Here is a 2,173-nt window from a genome sequence, read left to right as displayed (position 1 = left end):
ATCCTCTGCATGGTGCTCTATATCCTCTACATGGTGTTCTATGTGGTGCTCAATATCATCTACATGGTGTTCTATATCCTCTACATGGTGCTCTATATCCTCTACATGGTGCTCTATATCCTCTACATGATGTTCTATATCCTCTACATGGTGTTCTATGTGGTGCTCTATATCATCTACATGGTGCTCTATATCCTCTACATGGTGCTCTATATCCTCTACATGATGTTCTATATCCTCTACATAATGTTCTACGTGGTGCTCTTTATCCTCTAAATGGTGCTCTATACCCTCTACATTGTGTTCTATATCCTCTACATGGTGTCCCATATCCTCTACATGATGCTCTATATCCTCTACATTGTGTTCCATATCCTCTACATGGTGCTCTACATCCTCTGCATGGTGTTCTATATCCTCTACATGATGCTCAATATCCTCTACATGGTGTTCTATGTGGTGCTCAATATCATCTACATGGTGTTCTATATCCTCTACATGGTGTTCTATATCCTCTACATGGTGCTCTATATCCTCTACATGATGTTCTATATCCTCTACATGGTGTTCTATGTGGTGCTCAATATCATCTACATGGTGCTCTATATCCTCTACATGGTGCTCTATATCCTCTACATGGTGCTCTATATCCTCTACATGATGTTCTATATCCTCTACATAATGTTCTACGTGGTGCTCTTTATCCTCTAAATGGTGCTCTATCTACATTGTGTTCTATATCCTCTACATGGTGCTCTAAAGCCTCTACATGGTGCTCTAAATCCACTACATGGTGCTCTATGTCCTCTACATGGTGTTCTATATGGTGCTCTACATCCTCTACATGGTGCTCTATATGGTGCTCTATATCCTCTACATGGTGCTCTATATGGTTCTTTATATCCACCTCTACATGGTGGTCAATATCCTCTCACACTCGCTGAAAATATGTATAATTATCAGATGCCCCAAAAAACAGCAAGTAATTTTCCTTGAATAAGTTCATTGCATTTGACCCTCATTTCTAGGCTCTCAGACTGTGAGTGTGTAGGGCTTTACCTCCAATAAATGGTGTACTAAAGGGTGTGCTTTTGCGCTGTAGGCCACTGTAATTGCTTGTACCTACACAGGAAGAACCTTTGTAACACGGCCGCCAGAGGCAAGGCTGACACTACAAGCCTGCGTGTCAGAATGAAGCTGGGCAGGTGGTTCTCTGTGCGTCATTATTCTCTCTACATCTCCATCCCTTTGGATATCTACCTCATCCTCTTTCTGCCTGTCCATCTCAATTTTATTTACATCTCTCTCTCTCACGCATGCTTTTTGTCTCTCGCCTTCTCTATCTCTTGTTTACTCATTTTCACCTTTTTTCTTTTTTCTTTCTTTGCACATCACTGTTCTCCCATTTTCTCAATCATCTGTCTCCCTGTTTTTTCCCAACCGTATATTTTCCTACCTCTTGTACACTATCTATTTTCAGTTCTCCCTTTCCCTTCATTTTCTCTGTCTGGCGTTTAGGCCATCTCTTTTGCAGTCATAAAGCAAAGGGTTTTCTACAAGCACATTTCTTTCAGAATATCATGTTTAAAAATCCCAAGCTTTTGAGTGTTACTAAATTTAATAAGACATTGAAATGTACCTTCAAAGCAACAGGATAATATCCTTCATTTACAAGGTGGTTTCTAAGCCTATGTGCATCAGTGTCAATTATGCTCTATTTGTTTCTGCTATTCTTGGTGGTGCGTAATATCTATACCGGTGTCGATGGAGAATTTCTGTGTGTTATGAATAGAATAGCATGTCGGTCTGGAATTGAATGTACAGAAGCATTGTTGGCATGCATGTGATTCAAGTACTAAATGCAAAGTGCAATCAAATGTGCCTTATTAGCATTGTAGCCTAAGAATTATCTAACAAAACCAAAGCACATTATGCAGGAACACTCTCTTCCTTTAATAAGCACCTGTAACGCAGACGCAGGGAGTCAGGAAACAAGTGCAGTGTGAATTTAATGATAATAAACATGGAAAGAATACGAAACAAGAGAAGCGTCTAACATTGGAAACATAAACAATGCTACCTGATGACTGACAGAACAGAGTGCTAGATAAACGGGAAGTAATCAAGATAGTAATGAAGTCAAGGTGTGACTGATGTTGGGGCACAGGTGTGC

At 40.0% G+C, this 2,173-nt stretch overlaps 1 protein-coding gene across 1 annotated transcript; it reads left to right on the top strand.

The window, feature by feature from the left end:
- The first annotated feature begins 276 nt into the window (after nt 1-276).
- LOC118965364 (putative uncharacterized protein Q0010, mitochondrial) lies at nt 277-711 on the top strand. Its single transcript, XM_036984454.1, has one exon. The coding sequence runs from the start codon at nt 277-279 to the stop codon at nt 709-711; it is 435 nt and encodes a 144-aa protein (XP_036840349.1).
- Nucleotides 712-2,173: the final 1,462 nt, after the last annotated feature.

Source organism: Oncorhynchus mykiss, chromosome 7, assembly GCF_013265735.2.
Source record: "Oncorhynchus mykiss isolate Arlee chromosome 7, USDA_OmykA_1.1, whole genome shotgun sequence".
Lineage (NCBI taxonomy): Eukaryota > Metazoa > Chordata > Actinopteri > Salmoniformes > Salmonidae > Oncorhynchus > Oncorhynchus mykiss.
Note: the sequence above shows the minus strand (reverse complement) of the source record. Positions and strands in the feature narration are given on the sequence as shown.